Source organism: Canis lupus, chromosome 33 (genome assembly GCF_048164855.1).
Source record: "Canis lupus baileyi chromosome 33, mCanLup2.hap1, whole genome shotgun sequence".
Taxonomy (NCBI): domain Eukaryota; kingdom Metazoa; phylum Chordata; class Mammalia; order Carnivora; family Canidae; genus Canis; species Canis lupus.
In genome coordinates, this window is record NC_132870.1 from 621747 (window position 1) to 641179 (window position 19433).

At 38.6% G+C, this 19433-nt stretch overlaps 2 protein-coding genes and 1 long non-coding RNA gene across 11 annotated transcripts in view; 2 read left to right on the forward strand and 1 right to left on the reverse strand.

The window, feature by feature from the left end:
• The window catches only part of ART3 (ADP-ribosyltransferase 3 (inactive)), a 207748-nt gene that overhangs the window by 49235 nt on the left and 139080 nt on the right, over nt 1–19433 (forward strand). The window lies entirely within an intron of this gene.
• The window catches only part of LOC140623814 (uncharacterized), a 98498-nt gene that overhangs the window by 15364 nt on the left and 63701 nt on the right, over nt 1–19433 (forward strand). The gene's annotated exons all lie outside the window — the stretch shown is intronic.
• Nucleotides 11685–14087, reverse strand: CXCL10 (C-X-C motif chemokine ligand 10). The gene is made up of 4 exons (XM_072810026.1): nt 13918–14087; nt 13252–13378; nt 12939–13028; nt 11685–12479 (listed from the first exon to the last, which is right to left on the reverse strand). The coding sequence occupies exons 1-4, from the start codon at nt 13976–13978 to the stop codon at nt 12461–12463; spliced, it is 297 nt and encodes a 98-aa protein (XP_072666127.1). The 5' UTR covers nt 13979–14087; the 3' UTR covers nt 11685–12460.

Here is a 19433-nt window from a genome sequence, read left to right on the forward strand (position 1 = left end):
CAATTTTTTCATGGAGCCTTTCCAGTTTTTGGTATAGAGTATTATGTCATCTGCAAATAGTGAAAGTTTGACTTCTTCCTTGGCAATTTGGGTGCCTTTAATTTCTTTTTGTTGTCTCATTGCTGTGGCTAGGACTTCCAATATTATGTTGAATAAAAGTGGTGAGAGTGGACTTCCTTGTCTTGTTCCTGACCATAGAGGAAAAGCTTTCAGTTTTTCTCCATTGAGGATGATGTTAGTTGCGAGTTTTTCACATAAGCCCTTTATAATGTTGAGATGTTCCTTCAGACTGTACTTTGTTGAGGGTTTTTATCTTAAATCGATGTATTTTGTCATGCTTTTTTCTGTATCTATCAAAATGGTCAAATGGTTCTTTTTTTTTTTTATTTTTATTTTTTACTTACATGGAGTATCACATGGATTGATTTGATTGAAGATTTTTTAAGTAGGCTCCATTCCAGCTTGGAGCCAATGTGAGGTTTGAATCCCTGATCCTGAGATGAAGACCTAAGCTGAGATCAAGAATCAGATGCCAGAGGGGCTGTACCAGTTCACATTCCCATCAACAGTGCAAGAGGGTTCCCCTTTCTCCACATCCTCTCCAACATTTTTGTTTCCTGTCTCGTTAATTTTCCCCATTCTCACTGGTGTGAGGTGGTATCTCATTGTGGTTTTGATTTGTATTTCCCTGATGGCAAGGGATGCAGAGCATTGTCTCATGTGCTTGTTGGCCATATCTAGGTCTTCCTCCGTGGAATTTCTGTTCATGTCTTTTGCCCATTTCACGATTGGATTGTTTGTTTCCTTGCTGTTGAGTTTAATAGGTTCTTTATAGATCTTGGATACTAGCCCTTTATCTGATATGTCATTTGCAAATGTCTTCTCCTGTTCTGTAGGTTGTCTTTTAGTTTTGTTGACTATTTCTTTTTCTTTGCAGAAGCTTTTTATCTTAAGTCCCAATAATTCATTTTTGCTTTTGTTTCCCTTGCCTTCATAGATGTATCTTGCAAGAAGTTACTGTGGCTGAGTTCAAAAAGGGTGTTGCCTGTGTTCTCCTCTAGGATTTTGATGGATTTTATCTCACATTTAGATCTTTCATCCATTTTGAGTCTATCTTTGTGTATAGTGTAAGAGAATGGTCTAGTTTCATTCTTCTGATATGGTGTCCAATTTTCCCAGCACCATTTATTGAAAAGACTGTCTTTCTTCCAATGGATAGTCTTTCCTGCTTTGTCGAATATTAGTTGACCATAGAGTTGAGGGGCCATTTCTGGGTTCTCTATTCTGTTCCATTGATCTATGTGTCTGTTTTTGTGCCAGTACCACACTGTCTTGATGACCACAGCTTTGTAGTACAACCTGAAATCTGGCATTGTGATGCCCCCAGATATGGTTTTCTTTTTTAATATTCCCCTGGCTATTTGGGGTCTTTTCTGATTCCACACAAATCTCAAAATGATTTGTTCCAACTCTCTGAAGAAAGTCCATGGTATTTTGATAGGGATTGCATTAAATGTGTAAATTGCCCTGGGTACCATAGACATTTTCACAATATTAATTCTTCCAATCCATGAGCATGGAATATTTTTCCATCTCTTTGTGTCTTCCTCAATTTCTTTCAGAAGTGTTCTATAGTTTTTAGGGTATAGATCCTTTACCTCTTTGGTTAGGTTTATTCCTAGGCATCTTATGCTTTGGGGTGCAATTGTAAATGGGATTGACTACTTAATTTCTCTTTCTTCAGTCTCATTGTTAGTGTATAGAAATGCCACTGATTTCTGGCATTGATTTTGTATCTTGCCACACTGCCAAATTGCTGTATGAGTCCTAGCAATTTTGGGGTGGAGTCTTTTGGGTTTTCTGTGTACAGTGTCATGTCATCTGCAAAGAGGGAGAGTTTGACTTCTTTGCCATTTGAGTGCCTTTGATTTCTTTTTGTTGCCTGATTGCTGAGGCTAGGACTTCTAGTACTATGTTGAATAGCAGTGGTGAGAGTGGACATCCCTGTCGTGTTCCTGATCTTAGGGGAAAGGCTCCCAGTGTTTTCCCCATTGAGAATGATATTTGCTGTGGGCTTTTCGTAGATGGCTTTTAAGATGTTGAGGAATGTTCCCTCTATCCCTACACTCTGAAGAGTTTTGATCAGGAATGGATGCTGTATTTTGTCAAATGCTTTCTCTGCATCTGTTGAGAGGATCATATGGTTCTTGTTTTTTCTCTTGTTGATATGGTCTATCGCACTGATTGCTTTACGAGTGTTGAACCAGCCTTGCCTCCTGGGAATAAATCCCACATGGTCATGGTGAATAATCTTAATGTACTGTTGGATCCTTTTTATTTTATTTTATTTTTTTTTATTTATTTTTTATTGGTGTTCAATTTACCAACATACAGAATAACCCCCAGTGCCCGTCACCCATTCACTCCCACCCCTCGCCCTCCTCCCCTTCTACCACTCCTAGTTCGTTTCCCAGAGCTAGCAGTCTTTACGTTCTGTCTCTCTTTTCTGATATTTCCCACATATTTCTTCTCCCTTCCCTTATATTCCCTTTCACTATTATTTATATTCCCCAAATGAATGAGAACATATAATGTTTGTCCTTCTCCGATTGACTTACTTCACTCAGCATAATACCCTACAGTTCCATCCACGTTGAAGCAAATGGTGGGTATTTGTCATTTCTGATGGCTGAGGAATATTCCATTGTATACATAGACCACATCTTCTTTATCTATTCATCTTTCGATGGACACCGAGGCTCCTTCCACAGTTTGGCTATTGTGGACATTGCTGCTAGAAACATCGGGGTGCAGGTGTCCCGGCGTTTCATTGCATCTGAATCTTTGGGGTAAATTCCCAGCAGTGCAATTGCTGGGTCATAGGGCAGGTCTATTTTTAACTCTTTGAGGAACCTCCACACAGTTTTCCAGAGTGGCTGCACCAGTTCACATTCCCATCAACAGTGTAAGAGGGTTCCCTTTTCTCCGCATCCTCTCCAACATTTGTGGTTTCCTGCCTTGTTAATTTTCCCCATTCTCACTGGTGTGAGGTGGTATCTCATTGTGGTTTTGATTTGTATTTCCCTGATGGCAAGTGATGCAGAGCATTTTCTCATGTGCTTGTTGGCCATGTCTATGTCTTCTTCTGTGAGATTTTTCTTCATGTCTTTTGCCCATTTCATGATTGGATTGTTTGTTTCTTTGGTGTTAAGTTTAATAAGTTCTTTATAGATCTTGGAAACTAGCCCTCTATCTGATATGTCATTTGCAAATATCTTCTCCCATTCTGTAGGTTGTCTTTGAGTTTTGTTGACTGTATCCTTTGCTGTGCAAAAGCTTCTTATCTTGATGAAGTCCCAATAGTTCATTTTTTCTTTTGTTTCTTTTGCCTTCGTGGATGTATCTTGCAAGAAGTTACTGTGGCTGAGTTCAAAAAGGGTGTTGCCTGTGTTCTTCTCTAGGATTTTGATGGAATCTTGTCTCACATTTAGATCTTTCATCCATTTTGAGTTTATCTTTGTGTATGGTGAAAGAGAGTGGTCTAGTTTCATTCTTCTGCATGTGGATGTCCAATTTTCCCAGCACCATTTATTGAAAAGACTGTCTTTCTTCCAATGGATAGTCTTTCCTGCTTTGTCGAATATTAGTTGACCATAAAGTTGAGGGTTCACTTCTGGGTTCTCTATTCTGTTCCATTGATCTATGTGTCTGTTTTTGTGCCAGTACCACACTGTCTTGATGACCACAGCTTTGTAGTCCAACCTGAAATCTGGCATTGTGATGCCCCAGATATGGTTTTCTTTTTTAAAAACCCTGGCTATTCGGGGTCTTTTCTGATTCCACACAAATCTTAAAATAATTTGTTCTAACTCTCTGAAGAAAGTCCATGGTATTTTGATAGGGATTGCATTAAACGTGTATATTGCCCTGGGTAACATTGACATTTTCACAATATTAATTCTGCCAATCCATGAGCATGGAACATTTTTCCATCTCTTTGTGTCTTCCTCAATTTCTTTCAGAAGTGTTCTATAGTTTTTAGGGTATAGATCCTTTACCTCTTTGGTTAGGTTTATTCCTAGGCATCTTATGCTTTGGGGTGCAATTGTAAATGGGATTGACTACTTAATTTCTCTTTCTTCAGTCTCATTGTTAGTGTATAGAAAAGCCACTGATTTCTGGGCATTGATTTTGTATCCTGCCACGCTACCAAATTGCTGTATGAGTTCTAGCAATCTTGGGGTGGAGACTTTTGGGTTTTCTATGTTGAGTATCATGTCATCGGCGAAGAGGGAGAGTTTGACTTCTTCTTTGCCAATTTGAGTGCCTTTGATTTCTTTTTGTTGCCTGATTGCTGAGGCTAGGACTTCTAGTACTATGTTGAATAGCAGTGGTGAGAGTGGACATACATCCCTGTTGTGTTCCTGATCTAAGGGGAAAGGCTCCCAGTGTTTTCCCCATTGAGAATGATATTTGCTGTGGGCTTTTCGTAGATGGCTTTTAAGATGTTGAGGAATGTTCCCTCTATCCCTACACTCTGAAGAGTTTTGATCAGAAATGGATGCTGTATTTTGTCAAATGCTTTCTCTGCATCTCATGAGAGGATCATATGGTTCTTGTTTTTTCTCTTGTTGATATGATGAATCACATTGATTGTTTTACGGGTGTTGAACCAGCCTTGTGTCCCAGGAATAAATCCTACTTGGTCATGGTGAATAATTTTCTTAATGTACTGTTGGATCCTATTGGCCAGTATCTTGTTGAGAATTTTTGCATCCATGTTCATCAGGGATATTGGTCTGTAAATCTCTTTTTTGGTTGGGTCTTTGGTTTTGGAATTAAGGTGATGCTGGCCTCATAGAACGAATTTGGAAGTACTCCATCTCTTTCTATCTTTCCAAACAGCTTTAGGAGAATAGGTATGGTTTCTTCTTTAAATGTTTGATAGAATTCCTCTGGGAAGCCATCTGGCCCTGGACTCTTGTGTCTTGGGAGGTTTTTGATGACTGCTTCAATTTCCTCCCTGGTTATTGGCCTGTTCAGGTTTTCTATTTCTTCCTGTTCCAGTTTTGGTAGTTTGTGGCTTTCCAAAAATGTGTCCATTTCTTCTAGATTGCCTAATTTATTGGCGTATAGCTGTTCATAATATGTTTTTAAAATCGTTTGTATTTCCTTGGTGTTGGTAGTGATCTCTCCTTTCTCATTCATGATTTTATTAATTTGAGTCTTCTCTCTCTTTTTAATAAGGCTGGCTAATGGTTTATCTATCTTATTAATTCTTTCAAAGAACCAACTCCTGGTTCTGTTGATCTGTTCCACAGTTTTTCTGGTCTCGATTTCATTGAGTTCTGCTCGAATCTTTATTAACTCTCGTCTTCTCCTGGGTATAGGACCTATCTGCTGTTTTTTCTCTAGCTCCTTTATGTGTAAGGTTAGCTTTTGTATTTGAGTTCTTTCCAGTTTTTGAATGGATGCTTGTATTGCGATGTATTTCCCCCTTAGGACTGCTTTTGCTGCATCCCAAAGATTTTGAATGGTTGTATCTTCATTCTCATTAGTTTCCATGAATCTTTTTAATTCTTCCTTAATTTCCTGGTTGACCCTTTCATCTTTTAGCAGGATGGTCCTTAACCTCCACGTGTTTGAGGTCCTTCCAAACTTCTTGTTGTGATTTAGTTCTAATTTCAAGGCATTATGGTCTGAGAATATGCAGGGGACGATCCCAATCTTTTGGTATCGGTTCAGACCCGATTTGTGACCCAGTATGTGGTCTATTCTGGAGAAAGTTCCATGTGCACTTGAGAAGAATGTGTATTCAGTTGAGTTTGGATGTAAAGCTCTGTAGATATCTGTGAAATCCATCTGGTCCAGTGTATCATTTAAAGCTCTCGTTTCTTTGGAGATGTTGTGCTTAGAAGACCTATCGAGGGTAGAAAGAGCTAGATTGAAGTCACCAAGTATAAGTGTATTATTATCTAAGTATTTCTTCACTTTGGTTATTAATTGATTTATATATTTGGCAGCTCCCACATTTGGGGCATATATATTGAGGATTGTTAAGTCCTCTTGTTGGATAGATCCTTTAAGTATGAGATAGTGTCCCTCTTCATCTCTCACTACAGTCTTTGGGGTAAATTTTAGTTTATCTGATATAAGGATGGCTACCCCTGCTTTCTTTTGAGGACCATTCGAATGGTAAATGGTTCTCCAACCTTTTATTTTCAGGCTGTAGGTGTCCTTCTGTCTAAAATGAGTCTCTTGGAGACAGCAAATAGATGGGTCCTGCTTTTTTATCCAGTCTGAAACCCTTTGCCTTTTGATGGGGTCATTAAGCCCGTTCACATTCAGAGTTACTATTGACAGATATGAGTTTAGTGTCATCATGATATCTATTCAGTCCTTGTTTTTGTGGATTGTTGCACTGAACTTCTTCTTAAAGGGGAATTTGAAGAGTCCCCCTTAAAATTTCTTGCAGAGCTGGTTTGGAGGTCACATATTCTTTCAGTTCCTGCCTGTCTTGGAAGCTCTTTATCTCTCCTTCCATTTTGAATGAGAGCCTTGCTGGATAAAGTATTCTTGGTTGCATGTTCTTCTCATTTAGGACCCTGAATATATCCTGCCAGCCCTTTCTGGCCTGCCAGGTCTCTGTGGAGAGGTCTGCTGTTACCCTAATACTCCTCCCCATAAAAGTCAGGGATTTCCTGTCTCTTGCTGCTTTAAGGATCTTCTCTTTATCTTTGGAATTTGCAAGCTTCACTATTAAATGTCGAGGTGTTGAACGGTTTTTATTGATTTTAGGGGGGGATCTCTCTATTTCCTGGATCTGAATGTCTGTTTCCCTTCCCAGATTAGGAAAGTTTGCAGCTAGAATTTGTTCAAATACATATTCTGGCCCTCTGGCCCTTTCGGCGCCCTTGGGAACCCCAATTAAACGTAGGTTTTTCTTCCTCAGGCTGTCGTTTATTTCCCTTAATCTATCTTCATGGTCTTTTAATTGTCTCTTTTTTCCTCAGTTTCCCTCTTTGCCATCAACTTGTCTTCTGTGTCACTCACTCGTTCTTCCACCTCGTTAACCCTCGTCGTTAGGGCTTCTAGTTTGGATTGCATCTCATTCAATTGATTTTTAATTTCTGCCTGATCGGATCTAAATTCTGCAGTCATGAAGTCTCTTGAGTCCTGTATGCTTTTTTCTAGAGCCACCAGTAGCTGTATGATAGTGCTTTTGAGTTGGCTTTCTGACATTGAATTGTAATCCAGATTTTGTAACTCTGTGGGAGAGAGGACTGTTTCTGATTCTTTCTTTTGAGGTGAGGTTTTCCTTCTAGTCATTTTGCTCAGTACAGTGGCCAAAAAGCAAGTTGTATTGGGAAAAGGAGAAAAAGAGAGGAGAGAATGAAGGAAAGAAAAGAGAAAGAGAAAAAAAAAAGGAAGAAAAAAAAAAGAAGAGAAAGAGAAAGAAAAAGAAAGGGAAAAAAAGGGTGGGGGAAGCAAATCAAAAAGCAAAACAAAACAAAAACAAAAAACAAAAAACCCACGGGGGAGTATCTTCTGCTTCTGTATACTTTAAGTCCCTTGACTTCCTCTGGAACTTGTGCATCTAGCTGGTCCTCTGGGGGAGGGGCCTGTTGTGCTGATTTTCAGGTGTTAGCACTTGGGGGAGCTGCTCTGCCCCCTGCCTGGTGCAGGGCTCCGTGGGGGTTGTTTACCCCGTGAGGCCACAGGAGGAACAACCCCAGTGGCGGGGCCAGCTCTGGAGCCCTGGAGTCAGCTCCCGCAGGAACTACTGAGCTCTTGGTCTGCAGGTCCTGGAGGCTTTGGGGCAGGGCCGCTCATTTGCTCAGCTCGAGGCAGGAGTGTCCTTGCTGTCCTGGGCCCTCTTGGCCTCTGCCTGTCCCGGGGGAGGCCGGATCCTGGGCTGTGTCCCGGCGCCCTGTGCTCTGGGGCCTGCGCTTTTGGATTCGCGCTCCCGCCCCGCAGCCCCCTCCGCGGAGCCGCCCCCGAGCCCCCCGAGCTGCTCCCGCCCCGCAGCCCCCTCCGCGGAGCCGCCCCCGAGCCCCCCCCCGAGCTGCTCCGGGTCCCCCGTGCGCGCTGCAGCCCTTAGGGAGCTCGGCGCCTCTCCCGGGGCGCAGGTGTCTGTTAGTGTCCCCGGGAGCCCGAGGGCATCCCCGCCCTCCTGGGTCCTGCTCCACCTCCCCGCGAGCCCCTTTCCGCCCGGGAAGGTTGGTGCAGCTCCTGCTTCTCCGGGACGGGGCTCTCCTGTCCTGGGTACACTCGCCCCGGCCTCAGCCCGGCTCCTCGCGGGGCCCCTCCCCCTTGGAGGCCTTTTGTGTCTTTATTTCTTTTTTCCCGTCTTCCTACCTTGATAGAAGCGCGAACTCTTCTCACTGTAGCATTCCAGGTGTTCTCTCTTTAAATCTCAGGCCGAATTCATAGATTTTCAGTGTAATTTGAAGGTTTTCTAGGTAATTTGGTAGGGACAGGTGATTTGGAGACCCTACTCTTCTGCCATCTTGCCCCTCCTCCTCCTACTGTTGGATCCTATTGGCTAGTATCTTGTTCAGAATTTTTGCATCTGTGTTCATCAGGGATATTGGTCTATAATTATACTTTTTGGTGGGTCTTTGTCTGGTTTTGGAATTAAGGTGATGCTGGCCTCATAGAACGAGTTTGGAAGTATTCCATCTCTTTCTATCTTTTGAAACAGCTTTAGTAGAATAGGTATTGTTTCAATTGCACTGCTGGGGATTTACCCCAATGATACTGATGCAGTGAAACGCTTAACACCTGCACCCCAATGATTATAGCAGCAATGTCCACAATAGCCAAACTGTGGAAGGAGCTTCAGTGTCCGTCGAAAGATGAATGGATAAAGAAGATGTGGTCTATGTATACAATGGAATATTCCTCAGCCATTAGAAATGACAAATACCCACCATTTGCTTCAACGTGGATGGAACTGAAGGGTATTATGCTGAGTGAAATAAGTCAGTCGGAGAAGGACAAACATTATATGGTCTCATTCATTTGGGGATATAAAAAAGAGTGAAAGGGAATAAAGGGGAAAGGAGGAAAAATGAGTGAAAATATCATTGAAGATGACTGAACATGAGAGACTCATAACTCTGAGAAACGAACAAGGGGTAGTTGAAAGGGAGGTGGGGGGGTTGGGGTGACTGGGTGACAGGCACTGAGGGGGGCACTTGACAGGATGAGCACTGGGTGATATGCTATTTATTGGCAAATTGAACTCCAATAAAAAAATAAAAAATAATAATAAAATAGTCAGATGCCAGATGCCTAACCGCTTAACCTTAACCAACTGAGCCACCCAAGCACCCTGATTGATATGTAAATATTGATTCACCCTTGCAACCTAGGAACAAAACCCACTTGATCGTGTTGAATTATTTTTGTAATCTGTTGTTGAATTCAGTTTGCCTGTATTAAGAATTTTTGCATCTGTGTTCATCAGGATATTGGCCTGTAGTTCTCTTTTTTAGTGATGTGTTTCTCTGATTTTGGAATCAGGATATTGCTGTCCTTACAGAGTGATTTTGGAAGTTTTTCTTTGTTTTCTATTTTTTGGGATAGTTTGAGAAAAATAGGTATATATTTTTCTGCATGTGTTTTGTAGAATTTGCCTATAAAGCTGTCTGGTCTTGGACTTTCGTTGGGAGATTTTTGATTACTCATTCAGTTTCTTTGCAGGTTATGGGTTTGTTCAAGGTTTCTGTTTCTTCCTGTTTCAGTTTTGATAGTTTATGTGTTTCTAGGTAATTATCCATTTTTTCCTACGTTGTCCAATTTGTTGGCATAGTTTTTCATAATACTTTATTAATAATCATTTGTAATTTCTGTGGTGTTGGTTATTTTTCCTTTCTCATTTGTGATTTTGTTTATTTGGGTCCTTTCTGTTTTCTTTTTGATGAGTCTGGTTAGAGATTTATCAATTTTATTTATTTTTTCAGAGAATCAGCTCCTTGTTTCATTGATCTATTATTTGTTTTTTAAATTCTTGTATCATTTATTTCTGCTCTACTGTTTATTATTTCTGTTACTGATTCTAAGCTTCATTTGTTGTTCTTTTTCCAGCTTCTTTAGGTTTAAGGTTAAGCTGTTTATTTGAAGTTTTTCTTCTTGAGGTAGGCCTGTATTGCTATATATCCTTTCTTCTTAGGACCACTTTTGCTGCATCCAAAAGATTTTGCACTGTTGTATTTTCATTTGTTACCATGTATTTTTAAATTTCTTTTTGGATTACTTGGTTGACCCATTCCTTGGTAGCATGTTGTTTAATTTCCATGCATTTGTGGTCTTTCATGTATTCAGAAAAATTAAAATTTGTAGATACAGATTAAAGAACAAATTCTCATGTACTCGCCACCTAAGGCTTGCCATCTATTCAAAAATAGAACTTTACCATAATGTGCCCCTCCCTGACTGCATTCCTTTCTAGCCTTCTGAAGTAATTGCCATCTTGAATTTTATGGAAGTCATTCCTTCAGTTTTGATTGTTTTCATTATATATGTTTATGTATGTCTTCACTCCTAAATCCAGGGTTTTTTATCTGTTTTAAAATTTCATAGTAAAGAGAACTATGCTGCATATACTTTCTGTGGCATGCTTCTTTTGTGCAAGACTACTTTTGAGATTCATCCCTGTTGATGTACATAGTTATTTTTATTTATTTCCACTGTTGTATAATATTTCATGGAATTAAGATACCATAATTTACTTACCCATTCCATTTGTGGACATTTGGATTGTGTCCAGAGTTTTGCTGTTATAAACAATATTGCTAAAACATTCTCTCATATATGTCATATGCAAGAAGAATTTATCTATGGTGTATACATAGTAGTAGTACTGCTTAGACATAGAGTGTGCACATGTTAAATTTTATAAGAATACCAAGTTGGTTTCAAAGCAGTTAAAGCTGTTTCTTCTCCTTTCCTTCCTCCACCAGCAGTAGAGGGGTATTCCTCATTGCTTTACAACCTTCTTATCAGTTGGTAGTTATTCAGCTTAAAGAATTTTGCCAGTTTGGTGGTATCAGATGGTATCCCAATATGATTTGAATGTAGATGTCCCTGATTATTAGTGATGTTGAATACTTTTTATATTCAGCTTGTGCAGCATGCATTTTTTCTGTATAATTCCTATTCATTTATTTCTGTTCTCCATTTTTCATTTAGTTGTCTGTCTTTTCCTATTTCATTCATAGGAATTCTTTATATATTCTAGATGCTACTAATTTGCCAACTATAAATGCATTGCAAATATTTCCTTAATGACTAATTGGCTATGGGAGGTGAGGGAGAAGGAATGTAGAATTATCCCAGGTTTCTGGTTTGGGGAAGTAAGTGGATGCTAGTGCTGTTAAACTAGACCATCGAATAGAGGAGGAGAACTAGATCTGGGGGACAGGGGAATTTGAGATATTTTGGAGTTTGATGTTTCTGTGGAATATTCAGGGGGAGATGTCTTGTAGACATTTGCATATAAGGGTCTGAAGCTTAGGCGAAGTCTGTTAGGCCATATCAGTTCTGAAGGAGTCTTGTATGATGGGCCTTTCAGAATACTGCAGTTGGAAAGAATATGATAATTTTCAAATTCATTTGTTTTCTACCTATTGGATTCTTTTATGAAATACATGTCCCATTCAAATGACCCACTAGATTACTTTGTCTTAGTCATTGTTTTATTAATTCTTGATGTTGACTGTTACATAATCTTAACATTTCCAAGAGAGCACAGCATTTTTATTTTGAAACACATTCAGAATATTTATCTTATATAACATGCAGATTACATATCTAGATTTAAATTTTTTTCATTGCACATTCATGTATGGTACTTACACAAGTTACTCCATAAACACTGAAAACCAGTAGGAAACATGTACATCTAAGAATTCTACTTTGTGTAGGTTTTTATTAAGTAATAATATTTTCAAATACATTTCCAGATTTCTTTAGGCTCTTTGTATTTGGAGTTGTGTACATATAACCACTGAAAGAATATGGGCCCCTTGGGAGGATAGCAGTAGAAGCCTATGAAGTAAAGATTTTTAATTCAAAAAGCATTATGACTATTTTTAGAAGTTCTGAGAACTCTGATAAGCTTAGAGGTGGAAATGTCCCTTAGTAACATTTACAAGATAGCAAAGGTGAGGAAAGTGTCAGTAGTAGGGCTAGGATCTGGTACATTCACTAAAAATGTAGCACCTCAGCATAGCTTATACTGGCTTATACTGGCAGGGCAGAGCGATGAACCAACCGTTCACCTCCCTCAAAGAGTAGTAGCAGCTAATTTGGTGATGGTGATTGGTCACCTTTTAGGAGAACTGTAATCCAGGGACAATTAGGGCTTGCATGTATTGTATACAGGGAAATGATGGCAGAGGTAGTCTCTTTCTGGTCCATCTTTATCAGTACTATGGTGATTACGCGTCTGTGTTCAAGGAGATCTTCTAGACCTGTAAAAAAAAAAAAACAAAAAAAGAGAGAGAAAGGAAGTGTGAAAGTGTGATATACTCAACTATGGCTTCAGCCTGGGTTCTGCTGGGAACATTCTGATTTCATAGGTAACCCCAAGTCCCTAGGCAAAGTGGTCAGATTTCCTGCTGCTAAATGGTCATTGTGGATTATAGGGGCTGTTTTTTTAAGCCCAGGAAAGGCTTGGGGGAAATTTGGTAGCTTTGCTTGAATAGTTAAAGCTCTGCCTCAAGGTTGACACTTCTAGACAGGTAGGGTAACTTTTGATACTACAGGAGATGACATCTCAGTTTACAAATAAATAGAGGTAGAGGCAGGCTTGGTGGTAAACACACTTTCAAGCCAAGGATCCCACAGGAAAACTCAGTGCAAATATTTCTGACTTCCCAAAATTGACATTTCTTAAAGAGCAGTTCTTCTGCAAAGTGCAGCAAACCTACCTTTTCTTGCTAATTGCTTTCACTAAACTCTTGATGGTCTTAGATTCTGGATTCAGACATCTTTTCTCCCCACTCTTTTTCATTGTGGCACTGTAGAAGTAAGTAAGAGTGAAAATACATAAAACAGTTTTGGACCAATAAAACAGAGTATACAGATTTTAGGCCAGACATTTAGGTTTCAGTCTAGATGTTCCTTTTGTTATACAAAAGTCTTAGAATCATTACAAACCCTTTACTGATTTTGTGATCATAGTCATATATTTAATATATGATTACAACTAGGGAAGTGATATTCAGATGGCATTTTACTCACATGATCTCAACATGTGGACACGATGGACTTGCAGGAATCATTTCAATTTTTTCTAAGGACCTTAGATTTACAGGTTGATCACTAATCTTGATACAGGTACAGCGTATAGTTCTAGAGAGAGGTATTCCTGTGGGAAAAAGAGACAGGTACATCAGGGAAGGTTAGTGCAGTTTTTATTTTAGGCATATAATGTGGATTGTCTCCTACTAAGCAGAACCAATATCCCCATGCCATTTGAATAAGTCAAGAAAGATTCCCATTATAACACAGCTCTTAATGATTAATTAGTTGATTATTTGAAAGAAAGGAATTGCGGTTTATGAAATGTAAATTCATACCCTTGAGGCCCAATTCATATGGTTAATTAAGCTGAGTTAACTAAGGAAGTATTTGTCTCATCCTCTCTTTCCTTATTCCCTTATATATATATATATTTTTTTTTTTTTGTCTATCCTTTTACTCTTCCTCTTTTCTTCTTTCTTCTCTCCTTTATTCCATTTGCTATTCTGACTGTATATCTGTGGCCAGAGAGAATCTCTGCTTATTTACCCTTCATTTATAGGTAGGCTATGAAACCTTTGCAAATACACTATTCCTGTAATTATAGAATTTATACCGAGCCTTATTTCTGACCTTACAAACTAAATATCCCTTCATGCTCCTTACCTTGAGTTCCATTCAGAGTCAGAAAGATAAGACAAAAAATAAGAACAGCACTTTGGTTCATGATGCTGTGACTGGAGGTTCCTCTGCAGTAGGCTCAGAAAGTCTAAGCAGTTGAGTGTCTCAGAAAATGTGGGCTTAGGATGCAGTATTTATTTGCAAAGGCACTTTCCCTCTCTACCTCTGATTGGATAACGTTACAGTCGACTTAGCAAAACCTGTCTGTTCCTTGGGGAAGTCCCATGTTGCAGAATCAAAAGGTTTATTAGTATTTATTGTGACTCTCAGTTGTGGAATTTCCCTCCACCTCCTTTTTTCACTGAGTTAGGTTTCGCTTTCCAAAACATGAACTATTTCTTGAAAACCAGAAGTTTATTCCATGTAAGTTTTTTTTTTAATGAAAAAAAATTTAATGAATCTTTTTAAGTGAAACTTTGATTCTTGTCTTTGGCCTTCTGCAAAATAAAGATGTAAACTTAATTCTCAAATCAGTCCTAAATAGTTTTTTTTTTCTTTTCAAGGTTTTGTTTAAATTCCAGATAGTTAACATACACTATAATAATATCAGTTTCAGGTGTAGAATTGAGTGATTCATTACTTTCATACAACATCCAGTGCTCATCACAAGTGCTCTACTTAATCCCTATTACCTATTTATCCCCTGTCCCTGCCCACCTCTCCTCCAGCAACCCTCAGTTTGTTCCCTATAGTTGAGTCTTTTTCTTGTTTTGCCTTTCTTTTTTCTCCCCATGTTCATTTGTTTCTTAAATTAAATTTGTTTCTTAAATTTCTTTCTTTTTTTTTATATATATATATTTTTATTTATTTATTATTTATTTTTTTTTATTTTATTTTTTTATTTATTTATGACAGTCACACAGAGAGAGAGAGAGAGAGAGGCAGAGACACAGGCAGAGGGAGAAGCAGGCTCCATGCACCGGGAGCCTGACGTGGGATTCGATCCCTGGTCTCCAGGATCGCGCCCTGGGCCAAAGGCAGGCGCCAAACCGCTGCGCCACCCAGGGATCCCTGTTTCTTAAATTTCTTAATTTAATTTCTTAAATTCCACAAAGGAGTGAAATCATATGGTCTTTGTCTTTCTCTGTCTTACCTCATTTTTTATTTTTCTATTTACAGCATTAAGGCATGAACATAAATATCTGATCTTTATTCACTTTATGGGTTTCAGGGATTTCATGTTTTCTCTCTTTAATCTCTACAATAACCTGTAGGAATAGGAATAGGAAAGTTGTTACTTCGTTTTATGTATGGAAGAACCTTAGAGATAATTGTGTAAGGTTGTACAAAGGTTGTGTTCTATTTCGTCTACCTATGATGCTTTTTCTCTACATTTGTCTTAAACTTTGCAATTAATTTCAGAGGGTAAGAAAGTTTTAAAAATTCTTTAGTAATAGCAATTTTTCATCCTCTGTAGATAAATTTAATTTTTGAAAATAGTAATTTAGCCAAGCATTGCTCTTTGATCAAATACTCTAAGTAACAGGTTTGGTCTTATTGGACAAAGTCAAAGATATGGAACTGGCAAGTTTTCAAGAATTCCAGAACTGTTTTTGAACACTCGTAACATTAGAATAGCTAAAGAGTCTTCTATATATAACTATTTTGAGGAACAACACTACTCATTTGGATATCTGATTTCTGTTAGTGAAAGAATCTGGTTCCTGTTTGTGTGGTAAGCAATTTATGAGTATTTCAGAAAAGTCTCTCAATGAGACGTTATAAGGTAACATCTAGAGTGGCATGAAAAAAGGATTAGTAGCTATGATAAGGGTATTGCAAAAAAAAAAAAGATTGCCTTTTTGAAGAAAAAATTTTAAAAGAGGCATGAATAGAGACTTTGGGAGAACAAGACGGAAAAAGGTTGATTTAACATTGATACAGCTCGAAGACATTGTCAAATGCAAAGTAAAGGATAAAAAGTGTTAGTTGTTACACTGATAGCAGTGGTAACAGAAATTAGCACAATTTTAACTGGGCAAATAGGGGGAAAAAATTGGTCTCTTAGTATTCAGTAGCACTTAGCTGGTTATTCACAGCTGGTAACAACAGTAGGAAGCAGGTGATACCCATATTGTGTAACACTTGTTGGGCCTAACAGTGGAAGTCCAGTATCCAAGCGATGTAATAGTCTGGTTGTTTTTTGCAAGTCATTGGCAACAGGGGAGCCAAGGTGAAATGCTGTTTGAAATGCAGGCATCACACTGCAATGGGAAATCTTATGCAGGTGAATACTTGGAACCTAGGGAAATATCTGGGGGATCTTTTCATAGTCAGCCAAGCTGCAACAATTTACAGATAGGCTGGGGAAAGACTGAGTTTCCATCCTAGGATTAAACTAGTTTAGTTGTACATACTGATTTAAAACTTGGCATAAACACCAAGAGAAAAGCCTATATCTGCAAATTGGGCACACATAAAACTTGGAACCTCAAATTTAGGAAGTTTTTCATCAGAACACTGAGTTGTTGCTTGGGGCAGGCCAAAATTGCTGGAGTGCTGAATACCAACTCAATCTATTCCAGGGCTAAGCTTTCAAGTCAATAAGTCAGGGGACTTAGCTGTGGGAAACTGTGAAGACCAAAGGAAAGGAAATGAGGCAGGAACTGATAGAATGCAGAAGACTTTCATCCAGCAGAGACTTTCATTTGATGGGGGAAAGTCTTATGAGAGATGGGGACGTGATGGGGGCCTCTCATAGCCATTTGTGCAGAATAAAAAAATTAGACTGTGAGTAAAAATGCCAGTATTTTCAGAGAAATGTCTGACATCAAGGGTGGAAGAGGTTCTGAACAGTTCCAACATTAAAAAAAAAAATGTGATTTTAGTTTTGTTAGTATCTAAATTCTCAGCTAAGATGCTCTCTATATAGCAAAATAGAGTTTGAGTCAGATTACCTATGAAGGGGACTAAATATCTGTTATTAATGAAAAAATATTTCTTGTTTAATTGATTTTTTTAAATAAACATTACATAGCAAAAATTGTGTGCCAGGTATGTTTGAAGTGCTTTATGATTATTGACTCAGTTACTCCTTAAATAATGATTCATTTAACACAGTAATTCTAACTCTAAAGTCCACGTTATTTATTTATTTATTTTTTTAAAGATTTTTTTTATTCATTCATAAGAGAGACAGAGAGGCAGAGATACAGGCAGAGAGAGAAGCAGGCACCTCACAGGGAGCCCAGTGTGGGACTTGATCCCAGGACTCCAGGATCACGCCCTGAGCCAAAGGCAGGTGCTCATCCGCTGAGCCACCAGGCGTCCCTAAAGTCCACGTTCTTAATAACTGTTATGCTGCCTCTTTAGAGAGAATATTGTTCTTGATTTGGATTTCTGATTTCCATTCTATCTGTCTAAAATAGCTGAAGCCATATTTGAAATCAGTTTGGGTGCCTTAGTAATTAAACAGAAAGGTAAGGTGGATCTCATACTGGAATTCATACTAAAATGGAAAATGCTATTGTATATAGTTGCTATTCACATATGTATATAGATATGCATGAATGTTAGTAAACAGTCACATAGACATGTATATACTTCAAAGCATTTTTTTCGCTCTTTTGTTTTTAATTTCAGTACAGCTGACATACAGCATTATATTAGTTTCAGGAGTACAATGTGATGACTCAGCAATTCTGTACCAACACCCATTGCTCATCGTGAAAAGTGTACTCCTTTTTTTTTTTTTTTTTTTTAATTTTTATTTTTTTATGATAGAGAGAGAGAGAGAGGCAGAGACATAGGCAGAGGGAGAAGCAGGCTCCATGCACCGGGAGCCCGACGTGGGATTTGATCCCTGGTCTCCAGGATCACGCCCTGGGCCAAAGGCAGGCGCTAAACCACTGCGCCACCCAGGGATCCCGAAAAGTGTACTCCTAATTCCCATCACCTATTTCATTAATTTCCCTACTTGCCTCCCCTCTGGTAACCATCAGTTTGTTCTCTATAGTTAAAAGTCCATTTTTTGATTTGTCTCTTTTTTCCTAGTTTGTTTTGTTTCTTAAATTTCACATATGAGTGAAATCCTATAGTATTTATCTTTCTCTGGCTTATTTTGCTTAGCATCATACTGTGTAGCTCCATTCATGTTGCAAATATCAAGATTTCATTATTCTGGCTAAATAATACTGAATTTTGTGTGTGTGTGTATCTTTATTTGTCTGTTGGTGGACACTTGGTCTCCTTTCATAATTTAGCTATTGTAAATAATACTGCAGTAAACATAAGGATGCATGTATCCCTTCAGATCAGTGTTTTTGTGAATTTTGGGTAAGTATCCAGTAGTGTAATTACTGAGTCTTAGGGTAGTTCTTTTCTTTTTGAAGAATTCCCATACTGTTTTCCACAGTGGCTGTACCACTTTGCGCTCCCACTAGTGGTCGCGAGGGTACCATGTCCTTGCGAACACCTGTTGTTTCTTTCGTTTTTTAATTTTAGCTATTCTGATAGTTGTGAGGTGATATCTCATTGTAGCATTGTAGTGATTGATGTTAAGGATTTTTTTTTTTTTGTAAGATTTTATTTATTTGAGAGAGGAGAGAGTGAGTGAGGACAAATGCTAATGCCCAGAGGGAGAGGGAGACACAAACCCCTGCTGAGCAGGGAGCCTACCATTTGTATGTCTTCTATGGAGAAATGTCTGTTGGTGTCTTCTGCCCATTTTATTTATTTGTTTATTTTTTTAAAGATTTTATTTTTTAATTTGTGACAGAAAGAATGCACAAGGGGTGTGAGGGGCAGAGGGAGAAGCAGACTCCCCACTGAGCAGGAAGCCTGATGCAGGGCCCAAGATTATGATCTGAACTGAAGGCAGACGCTTAACTGAGCTACCCAAGTGTCCCTCTTCTGCCCATTTTAACTATTTTTTTAAAAAGATTTTTTATTCATTTGAGAGAGAAAGAGCTCAAGCAGGGAGAGAGGCAGAGGGAAAAACAAATCCCAGTATCCATGTGAACCCTCAAGATGCCACTCTTCTGCCCATTTTAATCAGAGTATTTGTTTTTTGGGTGTCAAGTTGTATCAGTTTATTACATATTTTGGATACTAACGCTTTTATCACATTTGTCATTTACAAATATATTCTCCCATTTAGTAGGTTGCCTTTCAGTTTTGTTGCTTGTATTTTTTGTTATGAAGAAGCTTCTTATTTTGATGTAATTCCAATGATTTATTTTTGCTTTTATTTCCCTTGCCTCAGGAGACACATGTAGAAAAATATTACTACAGCCAATTCAGAGAAATTACTGCCTGTGTTCTCTTCCAGGATTTTTATGGTTTCAGATCTCACGTTTAGGTTCTTAATCTGTTTTGAGTTTATTTTATATATGATGTAAGAAGGTAGCCTAGTTTCATTCTTTTGCATGTAACTGTCCCAGTTTTTCCAACACCCATTTGTTGAAGAAATGGGTTCTTCCCATTGCATATTATTTTCTCCTTTACTAAAGATTAAATGACCATATAATTGTGGGTTTATTTCTGGGTGTTATATTGTGTTC